General features: G+C 46.9%; 1 protein-coding gene across 1 annotated transcript; it reads left to right on the forward strand.

Moving 5' to 3' along the window:
- The first annotated feature begins 5,480 nt into the window (after window positions 1–5,480).
- On the forward strand, window positions 5,481–15,725 carry LOC126502604 (spermatogenesis-associated protein 31E1-like). Its single transcript, XM_050143765.1, has 5 exons — window positions 5,481–9,039; window positions 9,395–9,656; window positions 10,210–10,270; window positions 10,525–13,185; window positions 15,665–15,725. The coding sequence occupies exons 1-5, from the start codon at window positions 8,713–8,715 to the stop codon at window positions 15,723–15,725; spliced, it is 3,372 nt and encodes a 1,123-aa protein (XP_049999722.1). The 5' UTR covers window positions 5,481–8,712.
- Window positions 15,726–23,394: the final 7,669 nt, after the last annotated feature.

The raw sequence follows: 23,394 nt of genomic DNA on the forward strand, positions 1-23,394 counted from the left end.
AAAAAAAAAAAAAACCAAGCTAAACAACTACAGCACATTTATAGAAGATCTAGAATAGTGGCATGCAAGCTCTATAGTTGCTGCTTCAGTTTCTGTGAGCTTCTATGAGCACTGCTTAGTTGACTCTGTGGGCTGTGTTCTCCTGGTATCCTCAACCCTTCTGGCTCCTACAATCCTTCTTTCCCCTCTTTCTTGGGCTTGGGGTTCCCTGAGCTCCACCTAGTGTTTGGCTGTGGGTCTCTGCCTCTGCTTCTATCAACCATGGGAGGAAGTACCTCTGATGATGATTGGGCTAAACACAAGTCTATGAGTATAGCAGAATATCATTAAGAATCATTCATTTCATTGACTTTTTTGCCATTCATATGTGGTTCTATCCTAGAAATCTGGGAGATCCAGCTTTCTGGTAATTCAGGCAGTGTCAGAGCCTGAGTTCCTTCTCTTGGTGTGGGTCTTAAATTAGACCAGCCATTGGTTGACCACTCCCACAAGCTCTGAGCCACCATTACCCCAGCACATCTTACAGGCAGGATAGTCTATAGATTGAAGGGTTTGCGTCTGGGTTTATGTCCCAGTCCCACTCCTGGGAACCTTCCCAGGTTACAAAGATGGACAGTTCAGGCTCTGTATCTTCATTACTAGGAGTCCTCACTAGTGTCACCCTCATAGGTTCCAGGTAGTTTCCACATTGCCCACCAAATGCCCCCATTTCCAATCCTCTCTCCCAGTACTGTCTCTCCCCAACTCGATTCTTCCTGTTCTCATCCTCACCTACCCCAAGTTCACCCACAGAATCCTTTTTATTTCCCATTCCTAGAGAGATCCATGTACCCCCTCACTAGAGCCCCTCTTGTTACTTAGCCTCTCTGGGTCTGTGGATTAGAGTGTGGTTATCTTTTACTAAAAAGCTAATACCCACCTATAGGTGAATATATATTATGTTTGAGTTACTGAATCTGGGTTGCCTTGCTCAGGATTTTTTTTCTAGTTCCATCCCGTTGCCTGCACTTTTCATGATGTCATTTTTAACAGCTGAGTAATACTCCATTGTATAAGTGTACCACATTTTCTTTATTCATTCTTTGGTTGAGGGATGTCTAGGTTGTTTCAATTTCTGATTATTATGAATCAAGCTGCAATGAACATAGTTGAGCAAGAGTTCTTGTGGTAGGATTCTGAACAGCTGCTGTATTGGTTTCCATAGTGACAATGAAGTTTGCACTTTCAGAAGCAATGGAGGAGTGTTCCCCTGAGCAAGGGCATCTTAACAGTGGCTACATCACTGAAGAAAATGATTCCTTTCCAACCAATGGTTCCTTCCAGTAGTCTCTCAGATGGCCATGGGGTCTCATAGACCACTCCCCTACCAATGATAAAGAGTTGAGGAGCCCAGGCTTGTGTGGATGACTGCATGAAGTGAGTTCACGAGTGTTAAAGTCATGCCATATCCAGAGGCATGTCTTTGCCTCTCTTTGTTCGCATTCCCGGAGTCTTGGAGGGGTGATAGGACTGTCTCAGTTAGGGCTGAGCACTTCACATCTATCTCTTAATCTTGTCACTTTGGCTGCAGCAGGAGGAAGCTTCACTGATGGTTGGTTGCAGCATCGATCTATGAATATATGAATAAAATAAAAGCAATGAGAAAAAAGTGATCCAGACACCTCCCAGAGTTCCCAGTTTTGCAATCCTTTTCCCGCATGAAATGTTAACACTCAGCCCTGCCCCATTTAGTAGCTGAAGCAAGGGAAGTTTCCAATCACTAAAGTTTACCTCCCTCCAGGGACCCCAGTGCCCATAGCATGAGTATGCTTCTCTGAGCTCTCTGCGACAATGAAAATGGTGTGTAAAATGTTCAACAGCTTACCTCAGGAACATGAGGGATGTGTGTGGGTTGCTTACTCCAAAGCTTCAGAAGGGTCCCCAAACTGAGAGGCATCTTGGGGTCATGTGACTATTGCTGAGGAATGGGACAATGAGCGGGTAGGTAGAGGGGAGGGAGTCCAGGTCCTGAGGGAAGGAGCAAGTGCTTCCATGTCATTGCTGCAGAGGAGGGCAAATCTCTGGAACCCAGTGAAGTCAGAATCAAGAGACCCTGTTGGCCACCTTTTCTAGATGACACGTTAGCATATTCCAGTGTAGTGTGGCTGGCCTGGTGACATGAGCATGTCTGGAAGGGTTTCTATGAGATCTCTGGACTCTGAAGCTCATGCGCTATTGCTGTGTTGTGCAGGTGTTCTTGCATGAAGATCATGCACTATTGCTGTGTGCTGCAGGTGTTATTGCATCAAGCTCATACACTATTGGTGTGTGCTGTGAGTGTTATTGCAATTGCATGAAGCTCATGTACCGTTGTTGTGTGCTGCAGTTGTTATTGCATGAAAGTCATGCACTATTGCTGTATGCTGCGGGTGTTATTGCATGAAGTTTATGCACTATTACAGTGTGCTGCAGGTATCACTGCATGAAACTCGTGCACTGTTGCTGCGTGCTGCAGGTGTTATTGCATGAAACTCATGCACTGTTGCTATGTGCTGTAGGTGTTATTGCATGGTGTTTCTGTGTTGGTCAGAAGTCTCTCTGGGTTCTCAATGTGAGCACTGTACAATTCTCGGCACTTCTGTGGAGATCTATGGCCAGTTTAGAGGACAAGGTGAGCGTGTCTGTGAGGGAGTCTATGAAGAGCCCCATGGAGGCACTGGGGACTCTGTGTGGAGGTCTGTGAAGTTTGCAGGGAACTCCAGAGGTGTGTGAAAGAGGGGTGCTGAGGAGAAACTTTGGGATTCTCTGTGTGGGTGTCACTAAATGTCCATGGGGGGGGCCTAGGAGTGACTTCAGAGGTCTCTGTGTGGGGAATGTGAAGGTCTGGACGGCATGTCTAAGGAGAACCTGGGTAGGCTCTATCAGAGTGCAAAGATGAATGTGTGTGTGGGGGGGGGGCTGGGACAATGGGTCATCAGAAGCACTCACTGAGAACCTGGGTTTGGTTCCTGGTACTTATATCAGGTGGCCCACAGTTGCCTGTAACTCCAGTCGCAGGGATCTGAAGCCTCTGCAGACACTGCAGGTGTGCAGGCCCATACAGACAAGCAGGCACACACATGCACTTCAGTTAGGAAAACGGTGCTGATGGGAGTCGCTGTGACTGCTCTTGGGTTTTGATGCATCCTTGTGTCCTTGTGGATGGGTCCTGGAACTCAAAGCCTGGCTGGAAACTGAGGGAGGCCCAGGCTGCAGTCACATTTTGGACATGTCCCTCCCCTGTGTAAACCAGCCCTGTAGGATAGCCTGGTCTCCTGCTGGTCATGGGAAGGCAGGGCTGGAAGCCCAGAATGACTTGCTGAGTGACCCCATGTCATGTTCTGATCATGTCCCCTCTCTGCCCCAAATGTGGTGGTAGAGCCATGGCATATGCATGAAGGTCGCCAGACTAGGAGTCCCGGAATTCCTCGGTCTAGCTTTCCCATCAATTAGTGACTTATCCCTGTGGAATTAAACGGGCAAGAACAGCAGAATAGACCGCTCTGCTCTTAGGAAATAGTATTCCCTGTTTGAAGCTCTACTTGCTCTCAGAAGTTTGGCATGGAGTTGGTCTCTCCAGGCTTGTTGACTCACCTGTGGCCCGGTGATAAGCTCTTGTGGTGGCTGCAGGGGACACAGAGGTGCAGTCCCCAGCCAGGGGCAGCTGGGATCAAGAGGCTGGTGGGCAGAGTAGATTGGCACCTATTGTCCTTTGGCCCACGACTGCCCTGACCTCAGACCATCCTTCCTGTCTCATGCACTGTAGTCCGTGACTTTCCCTTCAAAATAAGGCCCAGATCTTGGGTTGCATCACAGATCCTGGTAAGAATTATGCAGATGTCTGTCAGGTTCCTCTGTTTGCACAGTTAAATGTAGGTTCTGTATCTCTTCTACTGCTGGCCATCTCTGCAGGCTGGAATCCGAGGCTGGACAGAGGATGGGCCCACATACTGATTGGATAGACTTCTTCAGAGGAGCTCAGAAAAGCACCGGCTATGCAGCCCCAGCAACAGTGTCCCAGGATATAGACCAGTGACAGTGATTGCAAAGGTTCAGAGGACCCCGTCATTTATAGGGTGCTTCCTCCAGATAACTCCATGGCTTCCAAAGCCACTGTATGGGCAAGGAAAAAAATGAATCATTTGAAAGAGGAATAGATATAAGGAAACTGAAACAGTCTATCCACAGAAGGACCTAGAGGTCCCCTCCAAATCCTGACAGCATGGCTCTACTCCTCCCCACATCCCTTTCTCTGAGCATCATCCACGGGCACAGCTTTATTCCAAGTGTAGAACCTGGACGATATCCCCAGTTTTGATTGCCTCCCTCTCAGGGTTCTGCAGCTCGCATCCTCAAACACATAGTTCTCTTCATTCAGAAACAGGGGAGACGAAACCACCTCGGGAGAGGAAGGGCAGGGCCTGGCTTTCACAGCTTCATTTTCCTTTATATTTTTTGTTCTGTCCCTGACAGACACAAAAAGGGATGGGGACCCACTCCTTCCCTTTTCCCTGAACAAACGGCTTACATTTGGTGTTCCTGGATTTTGATTTTCTATATTTACAGGACAGTCTCCATGTCTTTTCCTTTTGCTCACTTGTAATGTGGATAAATAGCCCTGTGTGTTTAATAAATTCAGCCTTTGTCTAGTGAGCCCCAGTTTCTCCCAGACACCTCCAGTTCACCACGCAGACATTCTGAGAACTTTGGGTAGACCCCGTAGGCTCTGCCTCACCAGTTCCCAGGAATGAGGCCCCGTTTTCTGAAAGGTTTTCTACTGCCTCCTGATTTGGAAAGCAAAAAAATGTCAGTAGAATTGAAGAGAACCTCACTTATCCTGTCCCCCCCCCATTCTGAATAGTTCTCAAAAATTTTCTTTTCATAGGTAGTAGTGAGGTTCAGTCTACTCCCAAGTCAAGGATACTCGCCACTGCTCCAGTAGGTGGAGCTAAGACTCAGGAGTCAGGAGGAAATGAGCCTGAGCTGAAAGGTAGCGGAAGCTCCACCCACCATGAGAACAGATTCCGGCAGAGTGCAGCTTCTGTCTGCACATAGGAGGGGCACCGCTCAAGCCTGGATACATCACTGGCGGCCCTACATTGAGTTGTGCGGATTCTGCCTCCATCTGCTATAGCCGACCCTGCTCTGTATTGGTGGCAGGTGGATTCATAACACGAAGGCCTCACCAATGGCTTATTGGACCTCTTGTTGTGGATGCTGTTGGGCTCATTTATTTCTGTATGAAAATGCCGCATCCTGGAGCTGACGGGAACAGAGAGCACTGCTGTAGTGTGCAGAATGCCTCAGGTCCCAGGTAGTGGGCAACCCAGGGAGGGCTCAGGTGATCTTGTCCACCAGGGATGGATCAGCTAGCTCGTGTCACAATGCGTGGAGTCTCTGGCCTTCCTGAACTCAGTACTCTTGTTTCTGTGTGATTATTTCGGGAGGCTGAGCAGCTGGGAACTAACTAGTGGCCTCCCATAACAAGAGCTGACTGATTCTTTTTCATATACAAAAGTTTAAGTTTGTGGTTCCATTAAGACTCCTTATAAGATTACCTTTCAATATAAGTACTAAAGTAAGTGGCCCTTTCTTTGTAACTGCAAAGTGCAGCCTGCCAGTAGAAGACCTGACAAGAACAGCCTGCTTGCCCACAGGTTGCTTGGGTATGAATGTATGTGGATTTTGGGGATAATTTGTTTTTCACCTATAATGTAAAATGTTTAATCATGTTAGGAAGATGGAAAACAGGTTTTTACCTGTATTCATTATAATCATTCACTTGAAAAAGAGAATGTAACGGCATTGTAATTCTTATATTGTCTGAAAAATTTTATTGGGATATAAAGCTATAGAAAAAAATATACAGCAGAAAGAAAAAAAACAGAGAAAGAACATAGAAAGAGCATGAGAAAAGAGGAAGAATAAAGAAGGAAGCCATCCAGAGAATGTCTGAGTGCTTCCTTTCCTAAAATCCCCCTCAGAAAAGTTTAGCTTATGCTGACACCATTGGATTACGTTCAAAGCGCTGTGCCGTCTGGAGGCTGCCCCACCACCACCACCAGATGGCAGTATCCAAACAGTCTCCAAGTTAGCAGTGACCTAGAACAGTGGTCCAGCCCAACGGCCAGGCACAGAGGTGTGCTCACTTCTCAAGGCTCTACTGAGGCTCTCTTAATCTGCTCAGGCAGACTTTCTGGAGCATCTGTGAGGACAGAGATGCACGGGGTGACCTGCACTGTGAAAATGCAAACAGGGCCGACTGGTGGGGATATGTTCAATTGTCAGCCCCCACCACAGCTTTCTCCCACAATGCCCTGCTGCAAACCCCAAGATCTTACTGAGGAGAGAACAGAGCGGTACTGGTATTCATTTGATCATCATCCTCCACAGCTTGTCCCACGCTGACTGACGCTGACTGGCATTTCATCCCTTCTTCTAGAACCTCAGGAACTGATGTGCTAGGTGCCCCAATAAAGGACCTGGAAAGTCCCTCTCCACCACCACTGCAGGTTGTCAGGGCAAAGAGTCTGCAGGATGTGGTCAAGTGCATGCAAGAGGAAGAGCCAAGGAGAAGCTGACAGAAAGTTCCACCTTCTCCAGAGGCGGGATCTGTGTTGCCCTGGAGACAGACAAGACTTTTTGTGCAAATGCCAGCATGTTCTAAGGAAAAGATTAGGAAAAAATGACTCCATGACCTTTATTCTTCATTGTCTTTTAGCCAGGTATACAGTGGGGGTATACACACAATGGAAAAGGAGCCAGATATACAGTGGGGTATATACACACAATGGAAAAGGAGACTTGGAATAAGTGGTTATTTATTGGAATAAATAAATAATAATAAATGCAATAAATGGTGCTGGCACAACAGGACATCCACCTAAAGAAGATTGATGTGGGAGTGTCATATATCAATCTGTTGATTTCATTGGTTAAGTAATAAACACACTGCTTGGCCTCATAGGTTAAAGCATTGGAGGGAGAAGTAAACAGAATAGAATGCTGGGCGGAAGAGGAAGTAAGGTCAGACTCTGCTCTGCTCCCGGAGAGACCCAACAGCTCTGCTCTCTGGAGCAGAGACACCAGGATGGATGGAGGCTAGACTCTTCCCGGTAAGCGCACCTTGGGGTGCGTACACACATCATTAGAAAAGGGCTAGTTCAGGTGCGAGAATTAGCCTGTAAGGGATAGAGTTCATGGGCCAAGCAGTTCTTAAATGAATACAGTTTGTGTGTTGTTATTTCGGGCATGAGCTAGCCAAGCAGCCGGGGTGTTGGGGACGCAGCCCTGCCGCCGCTCATATTTCAACAGAAGATTTTAAATAAATCTGCATATCTCACCCTGTTCAAAAAAATCAGTTCAAAATATACAGAAAATTTTAATTTAAACCCTGTAGTGCTGAAGCTGTTGGAGAGAGAGAAAGGTAAACACTTCACACACAGGCACAGATGAGACATGTCTGAATAGCATACCAATGGCACAGGGAGAAACCCTATAAATTGACAAACGAGATAACATGAAATTAAAAAGCTTCTGTGCAGCAAAAGATGCTATTACTAGAAGGAACAGACAGCCCAGAGTATGGCAAGATCATTACTGGTCATGCTTCCTATGGGGCATTAACATCTAGAATGTACAAAGAATTTCAAATATTAAAAAACAAAAAAAGGTCAATAAATGGACTAATGAACTGAACAGTTCTCTAAAGTTAACACACAAAGGTCAATAAATATTTTACAAAGTCTTCAACATCCTTGTCCTTCAAGTAAGTTCAAGTTAAGGCCACTTTGAGATTCCATCTCATCTAAACCACAATGTCTGAGGTCAGACAACAGGTGAGAAACTCTGTCAAGGGTGTGGGGAATAGACCCTCAGCAACTGCTATTGGGTGTGTAAATGGAGCAGCATGATGGAAACAGCATAGAGGTTCCTAAAAACAGAACTGCCATAGGCCCAGGTCTGTCATTCCTGAGCATAGACTCCGAGGATGCTGTCCACATCCGGCCAAAGAGATGCCCACACATCCATGCTGACTGTAGCAATACTCCCAATTGCAAGACAACTAGGTGCAAAAAAGACCTTAATGAATTAGCCACATGCATTCTTATGATAGAGCACTGAATTTCTGTTAGCAGTGACATTCTATTAATGTATTAGTAATTTTAATTCTATTAGTAAATTAAAATTATATTCTTTTCAGTTTTATTGCAAATTGGCAATGCTAAATAAGTGTGAGACAAAAGGAAGTTCCATGTCTGACTTGAGGCAAGGAATGACCTCATAATGAACAGACATGGATATGCAGAGAAGACACCCTGAGAGCAATAATCCATAAGACACAACTCAAGATCCACAGAGAAGCCCAATCTCTCAAAAACTGTGAACCTGATGGATTCAAGCAGGCATCTTCCAGGAGACAGAGAAATTCTAGGGCTCAGGGGCAAGGAACCAAACATGGAGGAAGGTCTGTCTCAGACTGTTTCAGCAGGAGGGCTTGGAAGGAGGGAGCAGGGAAACCAGGAGGCAGGAGGGTCTGCTGGGCTTGAGGCTGGGGAGGGACTGTGGCTCCCTCCCTCCTGCCAGGAGCCCTTTGTGATGAGGAGGCCACAGCTGTGTGATGAGATGGCCTGACAAGCCTCCTGCTGGACTCCCAGGACTCAGTGGCTTGAGAGCAGCTGTGCGATTCAGAAGATGGAGAATTCTCTCTTTCAGCTGAGCAGCATTAGTGACTACTGGATGAGCCTCAGCTCCATTGTCATGGCCAAGGACATGATCTTTGCTGTTATGTGTGGAGCAGGGCTCTTCTTGCTCCTGATCCCCTTCCTGAAGAAGTACCTAGCATCACCACCACCTGGGAGCAGAAAGAACCCCCCAAAGGTGAGGAAAGCCTTGGTTGAAACACAATGGAGTGTGTTCAGTCTGTTGCTCACTACTGTTACTTCCCCTTTTCCTAGTCAAGCAGAGAGACAGCTGAGAGGAACTCTCCAGAAACAGCACCTCATCTGTAGGGGCTGGAAAGTAGGGCGCAGGGGAGAGTGGCCTTGAGGTGTGCGCCTGAAGCTCTCAGACCCTCTGTGTGGCGTGGCTGAGAGGCCACGAAGGAAGACTGGCCCCGTGGGCAGACTGCATTTCTGAGATGGAGGGGACCTTAGGGACAGCACAGGCTCTGAGAAAGAAGTCCTCTGTCCTCTGTTCAAGCCCATGTTTTGTGTGGCTAATGTGGAGGGGATGATGAGACCAAGGGCCTCAGACCAGGGTTTAAGTCACCTCAGGTCTGGGGAAGCAGACCTTACCCAACAGCCTAGAGGCAGCAGCAGCTAACCCCTGGGTAGGATCCTATCTGAGGAACACTGACTGAGGACATCCATGTAAGGGTGGCATAGACAGCCCCTTCTTGTGTTTTCCAACAACGCCAAGGGGAAATGTGTTTGTGCATAGAACAACTGAGTCAAGGTTGGATGAGAGAAAGCTCTCCGGGAAATGTGGATTTTGTGTTCTCCACCAGCACAGGGGGCAGGCAGCTTGTCCACACGAGAGAGAGGAAGAATGGGCCCGGCTCATTTCTGTCCTTTCTCACTGTCAGGTGGTGAGGAGGGGGCAGAGCAGGGCAAGGAAGAAAAACGTTTCTGCAAAAGGTAGGCTTCTGTTTCCCTCTGGAGAGGCAATTCCTTCTGCCCTGTCCTCAGTGATGAGACCATGAGAGCCACGCTTCTGAGATACAGGATGCCGAGCACTGAGAAGAGGAGGCTTCTGGGAAGGAAATCAGAATCAGGAAAACTCCCCAGGTCCTGTGAAAGAAGGAAGCTTGGCCTGGAGTGGGTGCTGCCCATGGACCAGGGGTGAGGGGTGTGGTTCAAGGCAGCTGTGATGCTGTGTCCATGTAGGGGGGGCTCTCAGGTCCTCCTGAGAGCAGGTAGCTGCGATTCCCTCAGGCCCACTCCTCTTTCAGATGACCGATCCCGTGTCCTCACAGTGTCATATGGGGAATGGCAGGGGCTGAGAAAGAGCAAGGAAAGTGTAAATGAAGAGATGTGGTCCCTCCGTGCCACTTGCTCATTCTCAGTGTTCTCTGTGCTTGGACTCTGGAGGTTGGGCAGTAGAGTCCTAGCATGGGAGGTCTCTAAGAGGGGTGCCGCACTCTCCTGTGAGATCTCGGTCCTCACCTTCATCCTGTATAACCACTTCTAGGTGGCAGAGATGGCAGAAAGAATGTGGAAGAGACCCAGAACGCATCACGACCTGTGGAAACGTAAGAAATCTACCTCTTATGAAATAATTTATACCAACCAGGATGCAAGCTCAGGGTCTAGGGATCATTGTACTGGAGATACGGTATAGGGTGGAGTTGGGCTCTATAGCTTATCCTGTTGGATGAGATAATAAAGGATATGGGAGGTGGAGGCTGTGGAGCAACTATGGGATGCAGGTGTCATATTTATACAGACTGATGGGCAGCTTGACCATCTGCTCGGGACTGATGGTTTTGCCTCCTAACTTCTGCAGCCCCATCAAGCAACCTTTATTGGACTCCACATCACTCCCCATTTGGAACTCTAATGAGAAACTGGATCAGCTTCTCTTCTCTCAGCTGCTGTCCTACCTCAAGGTCTTGGAGGATCTTATACAGAGAAAATGTAGTCAGGTTTTCTGGGGCATGCCCTCCGTGCTCTCTGAGTCAGTGGTGGCTTCTGCCTGGGTCTCCAAGAGATCTTCCTCTGCAGGACCTAAAACCGTGAGGTTCAGCGATGCATGTGGTCCTTTCCCAGCTCTTCCCATGACTCAAGAACCTCCACAGATTCCTCAGGCCCAGCCCTTGCCCCACCAACCCGTGACACCAAGCTTGACATGTGTGAAAGAAGCCCAGACACTGGGCAGCCTCCCAAGCTCTACACTAAATCGAAGTAGAAGTAGGGTCTGTGTAAAAGATTATTCTACCAGTGAGACAAAGATACTGGTATCCCTACCAATTGAAAACCAGGATCTGGAGTGGAAAGACACTTTAGACTCTAGTGCCCCAAAACAGCAAGCAGGCATTAGCTGGCCCATTCACAACTTGGCCAGGGGCACCCTGCCCGCTGAACCTGTCAGGTCAGCCTCCATCCTTCCTGAGCATTGTCAGTTCCTCCAGCACCATGAGGAAACACAGAGTGAAGACAAGGTGACTGAGGTGAGAGAAATACGAGGCTCCCCCTTCACAGTCCTCTCATCTCCGGAACTGACACAGCTGTGGGGACATTTCCCAGCCAACAGTCATTGCCAGCCCAAGAACAAGCCTGGACTCCCAAAGCCTGCCCAGCCCTCCATCCTCGACTACAAAAGCTGCAAGCTAAGCCAGATGATAGGGTCTGTGTCCTCGGCGACACCCTTAAAGAAGTCAGAAGCATGTGACATGCACGACCCCATCAAGAAGGGCCCCGGTTTAAGGGCCAATGACTTGCCTTGCACATCAAGCAGCAGCCCTGGGAAAGGCCTGGAACCCAGAAAGCCTGCACTGAGGACAGATCAGCAGTCCTATGTGAACACCGTTCGGGATCTTTCCTTTCTCGACCCAAAGACTCAAATGAAGCTGGAATCAAACATCACGCAGCTTCCTATGAAAGGTAGGAGGAGACCATATCTACAGACTCTTGAGTCAGGGGATCTCACAACACCAGGGGTTCCAGCCTCATCCCTTCCCCAGCCTGTGTATCCCTCTTCACCCACCTCTGTTTCTAAGGCTGAATACTATTCCAAGGCTGCCATGATCTTAGAAAAATTGCATCACCAAGATCCAGGAGGGACAAAGGTAGAAACTGTGTCAACTGCCAGGCTGCGGAGTTCTCTGCTTGCACACTCACCTTCACAGGTTCAGGTGATACAGAGAGCCCCTCCACCAGCTGCCAGCCATGGGCCATCCAAGGCCCTTCCACATACACAGAAGAGCTACCTGAGCACTAAGACCCAGGCTTTCTGCTTCCAGACAAGAACCCAGCAGAGCAGGACTGTCCGAGGGATTGGAAGAAGCAGCCTGCAACCAAGGACCAGCCCAAGAATTTACAAACCTGCAGCATGGATGAAGTTTGAGAACATGGTCTCAGGACATTCCTGCTGGAGTGGGAAAATGCGGGGCCCTCAAGAAAGGATCCCACCTTCAGTGGTCAAACAAATCAACAGGTCGAAGGAGAAAGAAGGGACCCCTCCTGCATGGAGAGTGAGTCTGGGATCCACGGAGATTCCCTGTGGTCAAGTCACCAATATCCATCTCAGGGACTTTGAGTCTCCAGAGGCCAATAGAAGTCCAGGCCATTTCCAAACACCCACTCCAAGGCACTCAGGAGACTCAGCTCTAAAAACACAAGTATATAGTGAGACTGACTTCAGATCAAGCAAGCAACCACAGTCCTGGTCTGTGGGCCATTGTCCAGACAGCTCCAGTTCAGTGAGCCTGCCTTCAGAGCACCCGTTTCCCAGCTTCCAGAATAGAACCAAAAAACCCAAGACTTCCCAGAGCCTGGGTCATGTCTTCGTGAGGAGGGATCACAGCCCGAGGACCCAGGACTTCAGAGTTCCCAAGGATAAAATTCAAGCAAAGAATCACAAGGTATTTCATCCCAACGAAGAGAGGAAGGAATTTATGAGATCCAGAGCCTTAAGCCAGGAGGAACAGCCAGGGAGAGGGACCCCCTCTACTCCGAGCTCCACCTGGTTCAAGGATACAGCCACAACCAAGACTGAGCCCTCTCTTGATATGCCAGGAATAGAACAGACCCCTCAAGAAAGTTATCTGATAAAGATCATAAGAAATATTATGCAATACATAAGCCTCAGCACAAAAGACCAGGAGCAGGAGGATTCTCTGAAGAAAGAAAGCTCCCAGCCATCATCTCAGATGACCCAGAAAAAGCTCATCTACAGCATGGCAACTGAAGTGCAGTCTCTCATGAACATTGTCGTACAGCTCCTGGTGAACTGGCTGGGCCTTAAGGTAGGGCACCCATCAGAGGCACAATGGTGTAAAGCGGAACCACTGATACCCCAGCTGAGAGACTCTTTTTTTCATTTTCCTGAAGGCATCTATGAACCAAAGAAAATAAGCAGACCAGAGAAAATAAACTCTGGTCCCCATACCAGCCCCATGGCTCAGAGCCACACATTCAGGAAGAAGGTGATCGGGGACAAACATCAGTCAGGTATTGCTACCCAGGAAACCTGTGTTCCACATCAGAACAGCGTGAAGAGAGAGATGGGCTGTGAGCAACTCCCCTCTCCCAAGGGAAACAACCATCCATGTAGGCACGGGGAAACTGGAGACAGGCAGCAGTTAGGTGCTGGTGCCCCGAGAACCTATGACTCAGAAGAGTGGCATGCACTGCAGTCCACAAACCAGCCCCAAGGACACAACCATGTGTTTATGCACAGAGATGTTGGAGACAAACCGCCAGCATCAGGTGTTGTCCAGAGAGCCTGTGACCCACACCAAAGTACAAAGAAAGGAATGGGCTGTGGGCCCCTCACCAGTCCCAGAGAGAACAACCATCCAGTCACATACAGGGGAACTGGAGACAAGGAGCAGTCACCCCAAACAGACCTTACCAGCGTAGGTCTAGGAGCAGGTGCCTCAGGCCACCATGGTCTTTGCGCATCATGAAATACTCCATAAGATGCCCCATCTGCCCAGCCATTGTTTCCCCTGTGGTTTCCTGGTAATAAATGTCATTTTAACTTATTTTTTCTGGCAAAGCAAACCTTCTTCCTACTGACGCTCATACTCATTGCTGATGGCTCCTGAGAGACAGAGCCACTTCCCAGTTTATGCTGGTTCCCTTTAGTGCAGGGATGGGGAGGGGAAGGTCAGCATCCCGTCTGTCACAGTGCAGTCTCTGGAAAGAATGGGGCCCGTGGGGAAGTCATGGTCACTGTGAGGTGTCCTCATCCAGTCCCATCCCTGTGCAGTTATCATTCCATCATTACAGAGGCAACAGTCTAGGGAATTTTTAGGGTTAGCCAACCCTGTGAAGACCGCACCCAGGTCTGTGGCTCATCGTCTTTTCCTTAGTTTGCTCCACCTTGACATTTGCGTCACTGTGCAGGTTGGTGTGCAGAGACCCCCAGGGAGTCAAGACCCTTCACATGTCACATGTCACCTGTCACAAATTGTTTCAGCCCCCACTTCAAAGGGGACAATCTCGACCTGCATTTCCAGGACCAGGCATAGAGAACACCTATCCCAGGAGCCCCTACTCACCTTGATGTAGGCTGAGGATGGGGAGACCCCCAGCACCTCTTACCTCAGCCTGGGTGACAGCGCAGTGACACTGTCCATAGTCTGCCTGCCTTTCTGACTAGAGCAGGGGCCAGAATAGAGTTTGCAGTGTGTGACTACAGTTGGCTACTGAGGGCTGAGTCGCACAGGCCTGCCCAGTAACTCAGAAAGTGCCCCAGGAGAGCCACAAGCATCTCCTCAGGTTCACTCAATTTCCTCCCTGGTAACCTGCATCCATCCTGCCCATGCCATCACTTGGATCAAACCCAGACTCCTGAGACCCTCAGCTCAGAGAGCATGGACCCATGGACCCCAAGTAGGGTTTTCTACTTGGGCTAAAGCTCCAGAATGTTCATCCTAGGTGATGCTATTACCTCCTCCTCCTCCTCCTCCTCCTCCTCCTCCTCCTCCTCCTCCTCTTCTTCTTCTTCTTCTTTTCTTTTTCTTATTTTCCTCCTCCTCCTCCTCCTCCTCCTCCTCCTCCTCCTCCTCCTCCTTCTTCTTCTGTCAAAATGGGGTTTCTCTGTAGCTTTGGAGCCTGTCCTGGAATTAGCTCTTATAGCCCAGACTGCACTGAACTCACAGAAATTTGCCTGCCTCTGCCTCCCAAGTGCCACCCTGCTCATTCACCTTTAATAGAATGAAACACAATAAATATTGTGAGACTATCTTAATTTTTTTCAGTTTTAGTTGACCTCCACTCAAATGATTACATGGCCTGTTTTACTAGGACCACCTTCTGCTAATCCAAGTCCCCACTGTGCTGACATCTCAATATGCGGCTCATATGATATACCAGTTGCTGTTTTGCTATAAAGAATGTCTAATTCAGCGTGCAGATTGCTGTCTAGTGGAAGATTTCTATATGGATAAAATTTGAAAATCCACAGAAGGCCCCTGTCCGTGTCCATTGTCTGGCCCAGTTCAACCTCTGGTCTTCTCTATTTTCTTTTAACTCTGCCCTCCATTCTGTCAAGTTCTGTCCTAAGCAAATCATGTTTCAGCCCCTCTGCTCCTTCATAACACATCTCTAATATTTTCTCTTTGATTTCTTCAGGTATTTAATTTTAGTGTAAAATAAAGGAAGCATACCAAAATATGTGGTATCCATTCAGTACTCCTATGCAAACAATGGCAAAAACACTCCCAGGGTAAAGATTACAATATCGGTTTTCCCTTCACAGCTTTGTGCAGTGACTGCTCATGAGCCTCCTCTTCCCAGGGAATCCTACCCAGCCATACAATATCCGTTCATGGACTCTCTGAAATCTTGGTGAAAACCTACATCCCACCCTTATTCTTGCATTATGCAATCTGAACATCCCATACCATATGAACAGTGCTTGCCTAGGTCTGTGGCCAACACTTGGTGTAATCTGGCCCCCTGCCATCACACTCTAGGTGTCTCTGCACCTTGGTGGATGAGACTGGCGATGATGCTCTCCTTGGTGGCTTCCGTTAAGCTTGGGATCCTCTTGGCGACATACTCAGTTTAGATGTGTTCCCACATCTCAGTTTAGATTCGTATTTTCTCCATTTAGAACCTTCGATGAGTGATCTCTTGCCCTAACTAGACCATTCCTACAGTCCAAGAGGCTTATGTTTGATGGTCTTATTCACTTTTTAAGAATTTATTTTTGAGACGTTTGAATAATGCGTTTTGATCATATCCACTCTTGCCCCCTGATTCTTCCCAAATATCTCCTCCTCCTACCCGTCCAACATTTTGCCCTTTTTGTGCCTATTGAGACCAATTTGTACTGCCTGTATATTCCGCTGGAGTATGGGCTACTTTCCAGGGACTGTAACAATCGCAGAAAACTGTCTCCCCCTCTCCCAGACCACCAATCGTCTGCTAGTTGTTCCTGCCTACCCTTTTAAGGGTGTTACTTGAGGAAGCTTGCCATTACAGACGCTCTTCCTGGTGTGAGCTAACCATCTTCTATGATCCTGGAATCTTCTCTTCTCTTCTTTCCTTTTTTCCTTTCAGCATTTTTTGGCATGGGATCTGTGGTTTATTCTGGCCTCAGACTCAAGGTGTTCCTGTTCTAACTCCAGAGTGCGGGGTTTACAGCCATATCCCACCATACCTCGCCAGACATAACCACACACGGCTGTTTTGTTTTGCTTCTTGCCTTTTGGGTTTTTGAGGCAGGGTTTCACAGAGCACAGGTTGACCACAAACTTTATCTGTAGCTGAGGATGACCTTGAAATCCTGACCCTCCTTCTCCACCTTCCTCCTTCCAGGCCTGGCTCCTTGAGCCATTCTTTGCGGCTCTCCTCTCAGTCAGTATGTGATCTATCCTCTGATACTTTCTTCTCTCTCTTCACAGACAGCAGAGTCTGGAATCTCTTCCTTCTGCTTCTGCGCAAGCTCTCTGGTTTTCTCACCTCCGTCACACCTCCTTTCCAAGTCTAAGTGTGGTTCCGGCATTCCTCTGTTCAAACCTGCACCGTGACCTGCTCTATCATTTAGGGTAAAGCTGGGGTTCTCTCTGGGGCCACCATGAAGTGTCATTTCCTAGTCACCACCTCCACCTCAGTTCTCACCACTGTGTCACCCTCAGTGTCCTGACTCTGCCCTTCCAAGGACTCCAGAGATGGGATGTGTGCCTCCACTTCCCCATTTTACATGTGACGTTCTTACAGCCTGACCAATCTTCTGGATTTCAGCATTTCCTGAACATAGGCCTGGAATATCGTCTTCTTAGACATCTACATGCCTACAGTAAGTTCAGATATGAGTAACAGAAAGGTTTATGACCACACAGTGTAAAACTGGACTTCACTAGTCCTTATCTAACATCTGCTAATCTTTTATCCATCTATCTATCTATCTATCTATCTATCTATCTATCTATCTATCTATCTATCCACCTATCTATCTATCCATCCATCCATCCATCCATCCATCCATCCATCCATCTATCTATCTATCTATCTATCTATCTATCTATCTATCTATCTATCTATCTATCATCTATCTTTTAGTTACTATTCATGTTCCATCATTTACTTTCTATCACTGATAATCTACTTACTTAATCTAATTAATTACTTAATCTAGTCTATATCTTCTGTCATTTATCAATGATCTATCCATCTATATAGAGGTTTTTGTTTTGTTTTGTTTTTGAGACAGGGTCTCACTATTTAGTCCAAGATAGCCTATAACTTGCTTGGGTATCCCCTCTGGCTCTAAATTTACTCTCCTCCTGCTTTAGTCTCCTGGGTGTAGGGATTGCAGGCAGGAGCCACCATTTTTGAGTAGTCTAAGAAACTGGTTTTGAACTCCTAGGTTCAAGTGATCCTCCTGCCTCAATTTTGAGTAACTGAGACCATAGGTGTGCACCACTGTGCCTGGCATTTAAGTTTTGTTCTGCTCAATTTCCCCCTGATGCCCCCCCATGCCGCTCAGTGTGCATCCTATTAGGTAAGACTGGATGCAGAAGATTTCCGAACCCGTCCTTTAGTGTATTTCCACAGAGGGCTCAGCTTTCCCTTCATTTCCTCGGGCAAGATCTCTCAGGGAAGACTGCAATGTGAGAAGGTGGCAGCAGATGGCACTGTAGGGAAAGGATGAGCATCGTATGGCAGCGTCCACAGTGGACACACCTGGTGATGTGGAAGAGGCGCTCATTATGAGACGACCTCATCGCCAGATGTGCCCACTGCAGACACTTCAATTCAGAGAGGAGCTCGCTGTGAGACACCGCATTCCCTGCTCCGACCTTCACCTTAAATGGGAGGATATTTTGGTGATAAAGAGACAATGCTGGTGACCAGGAAAGCAAAGTTGCCCCATGTTTCATGTTCCCATCCCAAGCGTGGGACACATCGACGCCACTCTGCAAAGTCTGTGTGGTTGTGAACGTGAAGGTCACAATCAAGTACCTTAGATACTGTCTTAACAGAGGTGTCTCTATCATGATTCATTTTCTAGGAGTGACGGTGGTTAGTTCCCTTTGGGGATAAATGGAAAGACTATGTGTTTGGGATGAGACACCTACTTTTTTGCAAAACCCGTATTTCTGCAGAATCTGAAAAAAATGTTGTGTGCTCTTTGATGGGAGAGGCATTGCTCAAAGACTCTGGTGGAGTTTTCTTCGCACTCTTATTAAAGGTGGGGGGAGACATGTAACAAACTAGAACTGAGAAATAAGGAATTAAAAAGAGATTCAAAGTTCCATCTTCAGCCACAAACACAGAACATATCTAAACTAGGCCAAGGGTGGGAATCGAAGGACTATAAAGGATATAGCTCAATTGATGGGGAGCTTGCCCCTATTGAAGTTCTACATTTTTTTTTTTTTGTGAGAAACTTTCATACTGATTTCCATTTTGGCCACACTGATTTATATTCTTAGCAACACTGCATAAGGATTCCTTCCTCTCCATACACCGTCAATAGCGTAGATTGTTTGATTTCTTTATGGTAGCCTTTCTAACCGGTGAAATGGAATTAATTTGGTGATGTGTCTGATTTGTTCTGGGTGGTTTGAGACAGGTTCTCACTACATGGCCTGGGATAGCTTCAAATTTACAGTAATCCTCCTGTCTCGGCCTCCAGATCCTGGTATTTCAGGTACAAACCAGTTTGCCCAGTTTCAACGTAGTTTTGATTCACAGTTCCAAAAGGCAAGGTGTGTAGTTTGCTCGGATAGAGGTGGTGCGACAGGAGCCCACAGACTGTCAGGTGGGAGAATCAAACAACTCTGCACAAACATCCCTTAATTCTTAGTTCCTTCCATTTAATAAATGGAGTTTTATCTTAGACTTTTTTTTATTAAATTTTAATGAAACCTAAGAAAGCATAAGACAAATGATTGAGGGTATCTTGGTCAAACACGTGCCCCTCTACCTGTCTATTCAGCAGGCAGTAGAAACATAAATGGGCAAATTCAATTCGACGCATTGCTTACTTGGCATAGAGGAGCTTCAAACTGTGGGTAGCTTTTCCATTTTCTCCAAATACACAGTGCCGTGTGTATGAACGGTTCCCACACTGCACTGGGTAACGAGGTGAGGAGGTTGTAAGTTACAGGGTCATCCAGGCTGCACAGTGAGTTACAGGCCTTCTCGGCTGCCTAGCAAGGCCCAGTCTAACTCCCTCGCCTAAAATGTACCGAACATAGATTTGAAACTTAACTTTTAATTGAAATTACCCTGTATAAATTTTAAACCATGCAGATAATACCTTTTAAGCAACAGAGGCATGCTAAATTCAGGAAGTGGCTGGTTCTGAGGACTGATGTAAGGAGCAAGGCTAGAAAAGGAAAGGCGGAGATTGACCCTAATCTCCAGGGACCTAGGGTCCACTTACACAAACATCTGCACTTGTATTTCCATGCAGTGATACGATAGTTTTTGTGATATATTTCTGCCCGTGTTCCCTATAAGCTTACATTTCTTTATATTATAAATGCCTACACCGACTGAGAAATATCACAAGAACCCTTAAAATGATGGGAGCATAAGAAGCTAGGAAGGCTTTTACTAGGAGCATCCTTCAGAAGGGAAAGGGTGAGTGAATATATAAGAAACTAAGCAACTTTAACTGCTGCCGCTAGAGCCCAGGAAACCAAATCCTGTTGCACAGTCGAGCACGAGAGGCTGGAGGTGTCTGGAAAGCAAGCAGGAGCCAGAGGTGTGCAGGGGCTATTGAGGAAAGGATGCCTTCTTCCCGTCCTTCATCCTTCTGTGTGTATGAATTTCATTTTATGTGTGTGTACCTGCATATATGTACTCAGATTAGTGTAAGCAGGAGCCCTCAGGGTTCCAAAGACTCATCAGGTCCTCCAGAACTAGGGGTACAAACAGTCGTGAGTCACCATGGGGGTGCTGAAAACTGAACCCAGGTCCTCTGCAAGAGCAGGCAGCTCTCTTAACTGCCAAACCACGTTTATGGACTAGGTCCAATTTAAACTCGAATGCAAAAGAGAAGAACTTGATTGCACAGCACTTGCTAGAAATAAATAGCTTGAGGCAGGAAATGGAGATTTAAAAAAAAAACGGGTATTTAATTTGTTCTTTAGACAGTCATGCTTGTGAGAAAAACTAGTTTTCATTTTCCTCTTTTTGTGATGGGAAAGCATTTTATTTCAAGCACCAGTAAGTGCTCTTAATATTTTCAATGTGTTAAACTCTATATCATTTCACAGCATCTCTCATGTACAAAACAGCCACGTCTAATTTTAGCACACTTTGAAATTCTTGTGTAAAATACCACACATTAATTTTATTTACAAACATGAGTTAATGTTTAAATAGCACCATAATCTAGAAGGATAAGTAGGGACAAGAAGAATGAAAAGTCAATCCATCCACACCTTTGTGGATATATTATGGCTTCTAGTTCAGTGTTTTCATGAAGTTCCTGAGTGTGTGAACAGAGGGTCTCTGTTTCTATACCTGCTTCTTGTGCCTTTTCTTGGGCTTTTTTCCTTCTGATTGTTTTAACCTATTCTGGTGTGTGCTTGGTTTTTGTTCTATCTTATTATAATTTGTTTTATCTTATTGTTCTCCCTTAGAAGCCTGTTTGTTTTCTAATGAGAGACGGAAAGGGGCTGGATCCAGACAGGAGGGGAGGCGGGCAGAAACTGGGAAGAGTAGAGGAGGGGAGGCTATATCATACGAGAAAAAAAAAAAAAACTATTTTCAATAAAAGGAAAACATGGAACTGGAAGACAGCTTTTGGGGTGTGTTGTCTGGATTTAGGGATGAGAGAGGAATAATGATATGTAGAGTCGCAGGGTGACAATGTTCCAGTCCTAGGCGGAGACAGCTGACTTACTTTTAACAGCCTTACTTGATATGTCTTTAGCGAGAGACAATGTACCTGTGTAGGCAATTTAGGTGGGGTTTGTTGTTGTTGTTTGCTTGTTTGTTTGTTTGTTGAGACAAGGTCTTGTAGTCCTGACTGTCCAGGAACCTGCTATGTAGACCAGACCAGTCTCAAAATCACAGAGATCCACCTGCCTCTGCTCCCCAAGGGCTGCAATTAAAGGTGTGTGCAACCAACCAAGCCTGTACAACCGGTCAGATGAATTGGAAGGTCTTGACTCTGAGTCAGCAAGAGAAGCACAAAGTAGTTGTATGAGTGGGTGGTTTCTTTCCCTTCCGAGTCCCCTTAATTTTCCACTATTTATCCGACCTTGGGAGGATGAGTCAACATGAAAATGGTAAGCTGTGCAGGATCTGAAAACCTGCTTTTGTTTTCACTTTCTTTTTTATGTGTGTGTGTGTAATTGTGTGCATGTGTGTGCCATGGCTAACGCCATGTGTGGCTGGGAGTCAGAGGACAAGTGGAAGCTGCTCCTGTTTCCGTCACGTGTGTCCCTGGAATCAAACTCTGGTCCCCAGTCTTGGCAGCAAGTGCCTTCACCCTCTGAGGCATCTCATCGACCCTGCTTTGCTTTTGAGATGGGATGCAGCTCAGGCCTTCCTTGGACTCTGTGTGAAGCAGGGAATGGCTTTGAACTTCTGGTCCTCCTGTCTCTTCCTCCCAAGAGGTTAGATGTTGGCTCTGGAACGCAGGATGGAGGTGTGGAGTTGATAGAAGACCCTGACCTCCCATTGTCATTCAGGCAAGTGGCCCTGAGTAGCTCGAGCTCTCTTTGTTTATACAAGTTCTAATGTGTTTAAGCAAGAGCAGTTTCAATTCATTTCTCTTTCATCCTTATCCAAGAATCATTAACATCTACTCATTTTAGTTTCTTTTCCTCTTCCCCACTCCTTTATTGCCATTAATTAACCTTTCCCCCATATCTAAGCATGAATTAACCTTTACCTCATAGCTATGCATGATTTTTATATTGCAAGCCAAATGATTGTATCTAGTCAGGCACGTGCTATTCATATTGTGCCCAGGCTGGCAGCAGACAAGTGGTTACAAACATGAAAGGCATTCAAACCCTGTAGCCTTTAATAGTACGGTGTCTTTATATCTCTGCACTTAGTAGAGGGTGAGATACCAACCTAAAATAGTATTGTCCAGGTATAAGTCTAATAGTTTCTAAAAGGTCTACATATCACTTTTATGTGAACAGTGGTTCTTTTTTATACATTTCCAGACTGGTAATGATTAAGACCTAACTCTTAACTGTTGGGACCAAGTTTCTATTTTTCCTGGTAGTGTCTACTTGTACTTATCCCCCCCCCCCCCCCCCCCAAGAGTCTAGACTCCACGCCTGGCCCAGATGTAGGATGCTGAATAATCCCGTTAGGTAGGTTGTACCTGGGAGAGAATTATGAAAAGCATAACTGTTCTGAGAGTAATTCTGTGACTGCTGCTCACAGCCAGCTGACTCTTGGCCTCATCAGGACAAGAAAGCCTTTGCCCCGCCTTGCTCTAGCCTTGCTGTTTGGTGGGAGCAGGACTCTGGTCCCCACTGCTAGCTGCCTGCTCATGTCAGAGGGGTTGGAGATACGGGATATCCAACTAAGCAGATACTAAGCAGGAGAAGCTTTTCTTGACTCTGTTCCTCAGCTGCTTCTGTCTCTGGGGTGGATACTGGGGTCCATGGATGTAAGAGCTACACACAGGGAAGTGAAAAAAGGAAAACTCAATTTGGGTTCAGAGAATAAAATAAAATTCTCCGTTCATTTCTCTTCTTTTAGATTTACTTACTTTATTTTATATATTATGTGTATGAGTGGAAAAGGAGTCATGGACAATTGTGAGCCTCCATTTCAGTAATCCAACCCAGGTCCTCTGCAAGAACAAAACTCATAACCAATGAGCTGTCTCTCCGGGTACCTACGTTTCCTTCTTCCTTCCCACCCCTGGGGAATCGGCTTTATAACTTAGCTCCTTTTCATCTTATGACGTCACTTCCAGTTAGGAACTGCCCTCTCCTCCAGGAAGCTTTTCTGTTACTATCCCATTAGTCCCCCTGTCCTCCGTGTGTGCACAGAGAACTCCCACCACCCCAGGCTCCACTTCCCCTCCCTCCGGGCTGCAGCTCTCCGCAGCGGGTTTGCAAGGCTGTGACCCCGTGCGGAATGGCAGCCCCTCCCCCGCTGTGACCAGGCGTAAAACGGCTCTGCCTACGTTCTCTAGACTCAGCGGCTCCCAACACCATTTTCTTATGAGGTACACTGGGGTTCTCTAGGGTTTTTCCTTCACCTA

This window comes from Alexandromys fortis, unplaced genomic scaffold, assembly GCF_014885135.2.
Source record: "Alexandromys fortis isolate MF-2015 unplaced genomic scaffold, M_Fortis_MF-2015_v1.1 scaffold_1, whole genome shotgun sequence".
NCBI classification, from domain to species: domain Eukaryota; kingdom Metazoa; phylum Chordata; class Mammalia; order Rodentia; family Cricetidae; genus Alexandromys; species Alexandromys fortis.

Excerpts from the sequence above, each read along its gene's own strand:
- LOC126502604 (XM_050143765.1), top strand. The coding sequence starts at position 8,713 with ATGGAGAATTCTCTCTTTCAGCTGAGCAGCATTAGTGACTACTGGATG. Across the intron at positions 10,271-10,524 it reads GCATCACGACCTGTGGAAAC|CCCCATCAAGCAACCTTTAT; the intron begins GTAAGAAATCTA and ends TAACTTCTGCAG. Across the intron at positions 13,186-15,664 it reads GTGATCGGGGACAAACATCA|GTGTCTCTGCACCTTGGTGG; the intron begins GTCAGGTATTGC and ends ATCACACTCTAG.